The sequence below is a fragment of the Austrofundulus limnaeus genome, unplaced genomic scaffold (genome assembly GCF_001266775.1).
Source record: "Austrofundulus limnaeus strain Quisiro unplaced genomic scaffold, Austrofundulus_limnaeus-1.0 Scaffold25, whole genome shotgun sequence".
Classification (NCBI taxonomy): domain Eukaryota; kingdom Metazoa; phylum Chordata; class Actinopteri; order Cyprinodontiformes; family Rivulidae; genus Austrofundulus; species Austrofundulus limnaeus.
Window position 1 is genome coordinate 1,256,847 of NW_013952427.1, and position 4,375 is coordinate 1,261,221.

General features: G+C 38.9%; 1 protein-coding gene across 1 annotated transcript in view; it reads left to right on the forward strand.

Annotated features, from left to right (window-relative positions):
* Positions 1-4,375, forward strand: part of LOC106514990 (talin-2) — a gene marked incomplete in the record, with an annotated part of 96,655 nt that overhangs the window by 32,395 nt on the left and 59,885 nt on the right. Inside the window, 6 exon segments of the mRNA XM_014004547.1 lie at positions 557-686; positions 1,821-1,973; positions 2,176-2,318; positions 2,467-2,594; positions 3,101-3,164; positions 3,264-3,368. Of these exon segments, the coding sequence (XP_013860001.1) occupies positions 557-686; positions 1,821-1,973; positions 2,176-2,318; positions 2,467-2,594; positions 3,101-3,164; positions 3,264-3,368 (723 nt within the window).

A 4,375-nucleotide genomic window follows, 5' to 3' on the forward strand; every position in this document is an offset into this window, starting at 1 on the left:
ACACACACACACACACACACACACACACACACACACACACACACACACACACACACACACACACACACACACGTGAGCCTATACCAATACGTGTCCTTATGCAATTGACATTTGAGTTCATTAAGCTCTTAATTTTAATTTGAAATGTTTTGTAAACCCACCAAAGGGGCAGTTGGGATAGAAAGTTCTCACACAGAGTTGAACTCAGAGCCAGCTTGTGTTGAAGGCCAGCCTGAACGTGTTTGTATGTTGCAGCACCGTCTGTCAGTACGTGTATGGCTGTTCTGCTGCGCTAAATTCACCAAAGGCAGCCCAGGTAGAAGCATAACTGTGACCAATTATTCTGAAGCAATTATCTCCTCATTGTTGGGGTTGGCAGGAAAGTGTCTGGCAGCCATTAGAAAAGGTTTTCATCCTTTTCCTTCAATCCAAGCAACTTGGACGCGTTTGATGATTTTCTGTGCAGTTGCTCCCCCACCTCCTTTTTTAATGTAAATCCTACTTCCAGATTGCTCTTTTCTTTGATTTATGTTCTTGTTTTTTTGTGCTTGGACAGGATATCCTTGAATACAAGAAGAAGCAGAGACCCCAGAAAATCAAAATGTTGGATGGAGCTGTTAAAACAGTCATGGTGGATGACTCCAAAACAGTGGGCGAGCTACTTGTGACAATCTGCAGTAGAATAGGTACATCATATCATTCACTTATTTTTGTTTGTTTTCAGTTTATATGTTTGTCTGGTAGGATTGTGCGGTAAATGCGGTAGACGGTAGAAATGGTTTGAAGTTGGCCTACAGTAGAAATTTATACTCTACCGTCCTGTCGTCATTACGTCATCACACCTGTGTCAGCATGGCTGCGAGTGCAGAGACAACTGAGCAGCAGGAGTTCAAAATATAATGAAGAAATTCTAGCGTTTTAAAACACGTATAGAGAAGATAAATCCTCAAAATTTCCTCCTCCCGCTGTAGAAAAGTTATGTTGTGTCTCGGGATCATTTCCTCCCTCTCCTCTCCTCTCCTCTCCTCTCCTCTCCTCTCGCTGCACGTCACGCAGAGCGAAGATTTAACAACCGTAGTTTTTCACACCCAATTGTCAGAGAAAAAAATGTTTTTTATGTATTGTTACCCACAGAGATTATTAAAAATAAGACGTGGAGGTTCATTCAGTCGTAAATCCATCTTGCTAATGTAAAGTCAGCTTCTGCTCTGATGATGATGATGAAGATGAGCGTGCAGCAGAGCAGCAGCTGATAAGTTCAGCAGGCAGAAACTCATTGTTTGGCAGGCAGACATTAAAGCAAAAATGTTGGGTTTAATTAAGATTACAGTTTTATGCAAAAAAAGCTCTAAAAATTACATAATCTTAACTTTTTATGATAATTTTTTACCGCAGTATATACTGTTACCATGAAGGGATTCAATTTATACCGTGATATGAATTTGAGGTCATACCGCCCAGCCCTATTGTCAGGGATCATGTACAGAATAAACATTTAACCCAGTTAAGTAAAGCTGTACTGAACCAGATTGTAGCTAATTTCCATCTGCAGTCTCCATGGCATGTAAAATTAATAAATACTAAATACATATTTTGCCTTCTTTGTTTGTAAACATGAACATTTAGGTGTTACAAATATTGCTTGAATTCAATATGTTTGAATTTGCGCTGAAAATTTTATTTTTTTGGTGTAATGCTGTTGGAAACAAAAACAAACTATTAATGTTCACAAAATCAAAAGAACTGATTTAAATCTGTACTATAACTTTTTATCCGCCTGACTCTCATGAAGATTTGTTATTTTCCTTTTTGAATTCCAGGGATCACAAACTACGAGGAGTACTCTCTGATCCAGGAGACGGTGGAGGATAAAAAAGAGGAGGGGACGGGTACGCTGAAGAAAGACAGGACGCTGCTGCGAGACGAGCGGAAGATGGAGAAGCTGAAAGCCAAACTGCACACAGACGATGACTGTAAGTCTAGAGAAGAACTAAAATTGGAAGGAATGTTTTTCTCACTTCATTAAATTATTTTTACAAAGACGTGTCACAGCTGCCTGTGAAATCTGTCCCCACAATGTGGGATTGTACATCTGTTATGTACAAGTAGGCAGGTTGAGTAAAAGAAACCGATTTGTGTAGAAGACTTTTGCATGGTTCGGTTTTGTGTTCTCAGTGAACTGGCTGGACCACAGCCGGACTTTCAGAGAGCAGGGGGTGGACGAGAACGAGACCCTCCTACTCAGACGCAAGTTCTTCTATTCAGATCAGAACGTAGACTCCCGAGACCCGGTCCAACTCAACCTGCTTTATGTGCAGGTAAACTTCGTACAGAGTGAAGTTCTAAACTATAAAATCACAAGTGTTAATTGTTGAAAAGAAAAATGATTATAGGTTATGCTGTGATATTTTAGGACAGGATGTAACACTTCCTTAGTTTAACAAACTCCTTTCCCTGTTCCTCCAGGCTCGTGATGATATCCTAAATGGTTCCCATCCTGTCTCATTTGACAAAGCTTGTGAGTTTGGAGGCATCCAGGCCCAGATCCAGTTCGGACCTCACATAGAACATAAACACAAACCTGGATTCTTAGAGTAAGCAGCTGTGTCTGTCGATCTCTTTGGTCTGAAGATGGACGATCCATTTAAATAGCATAGCATTTGGTCAAAAAAAGGAAAGCTAAAACTACTGTATAAAAAATGCCTTTTTTTGTGAGGAAAAACTCTGCTATATATCTGACTAAATCAGTAGTTTTCAAACAGTAGGGTAGGTCCCCCGAGGAGACGCAATGTCCCACAGTAGGTTTGTTCATGCTTAAGTTTGGCTTTAAATAATACAACAAATTATTCAAAAAATAAAACCAAAGAAGGGTTAAAAAATTGGACAAGCTTAAAGTTGACTTGTTACTATTTTGTTCTGGTGCCTGTTGGGGTTAGGGAGGGCATGGATAATTATTTTAAGGTGGTGGCTTGACAGAAAAAGTTTAATTAAGATGCCTTATAAATTAAAAGCAAACTAAAAGACTTAAGATATGAACAAACATGAGTTTGTATTTTTTTGAATGAATTTCAGCCTCTCATAAGTTTCTCTTCTTTTCAAGTCTGAAGGAGTTTCTGCCCAAAGAGTACATTAAGCAGAGAGGAGCAGAGAAAAAAGTATTCCAGGTGTGTTAATGTTCTTCTGCTGATGAGTTTTATGTTCATTTTGACAGTGCTGCCTCGTGTGTTCTGATTCTCATGTCCTGAAAAAAATCTCACCTGCAGGAACACAAAAACTGCGGAGAAATGACGGAGATTGAAGCAAAAGTGAAATATGTCAAACTGGCACGGTCATTGAGGACGTATGGAGTCTCCTTCTTCCTGGTCAAAGTAGGTTTATGTAGGTGTATAAGAAAATGTTGATACTCTTAAATATTGCAATATTTCATTTCTCAATATTCTATTGATTCTCTAAAGCACTGTTTTGATTTTTAATTGAAGTTTTAAATGTAAACTTTCATGCCAGCAGTTGATTTTTGTCTTGTAGTTTAGCCTCTGACCACTAGTTGGCAGCAGTCAGCCAGCCATTTGGCTCCTCCCATTTTAAAGAGCCAGAGAGTATAATGCTAGCTCAAATGTTAGCATTGTGAGTAAACATTAGCGCTAATTACGATTAGCTGAATCTGAGTGGATTAGACAGACACACGCTGCCTTCAAAGCTGAGGTAGGATTGCCAACTATGGGAAGTTTGAAGCTGAAGCTTTGGCACATGTATTGAAAACACAATTTTTCAGAAGCACTGTATCAGAGCTTGATTTGTTTGGTAAAGGTCACATGATCAATGACGTCTGAAGCTTCGAAAGTGTTGAAGTTACGTCACTGCTTTGGTATTGTTTCAAAAGTTCTCGAGGCAGTGAATCATTGGCCAGATTCATGATGTGTTTTGGAAGCAAATTTGCGCAAAATACAACAAACCAGTGAACAACTTGTGTGAGACATGGAGCCAGAAAGCTTTATGTGTTTAGTTTACCAATTTATAAGCCCTTTTATCCCAAGAAGAAAAAGACAGTATGTTCATAAGATACAATATGGTCTCACAGTTAACATAAACTGGTTGAATAAAGTTATGGAGGCAGAGAACTTGCAGCCCAAGCGTCGTTGCAAACTGAGTTGTGAATAAGTTGTGATTTTTTTAATATTCATGCCACGGCACACTTTAAAAACTGTGTAAAGTAAAAATAAATGTGTGTTTTGAGGTTATCACACCACAGAAATATGTGTTAAAGGGGCAATATTATGTGTTTCTCAAGCATACATTTAAATACTATACCATAATAAAGTATCTACACTCACCGGCCACTTTATTAGGTACACCACGCTAGTAACGGGTTGGACCC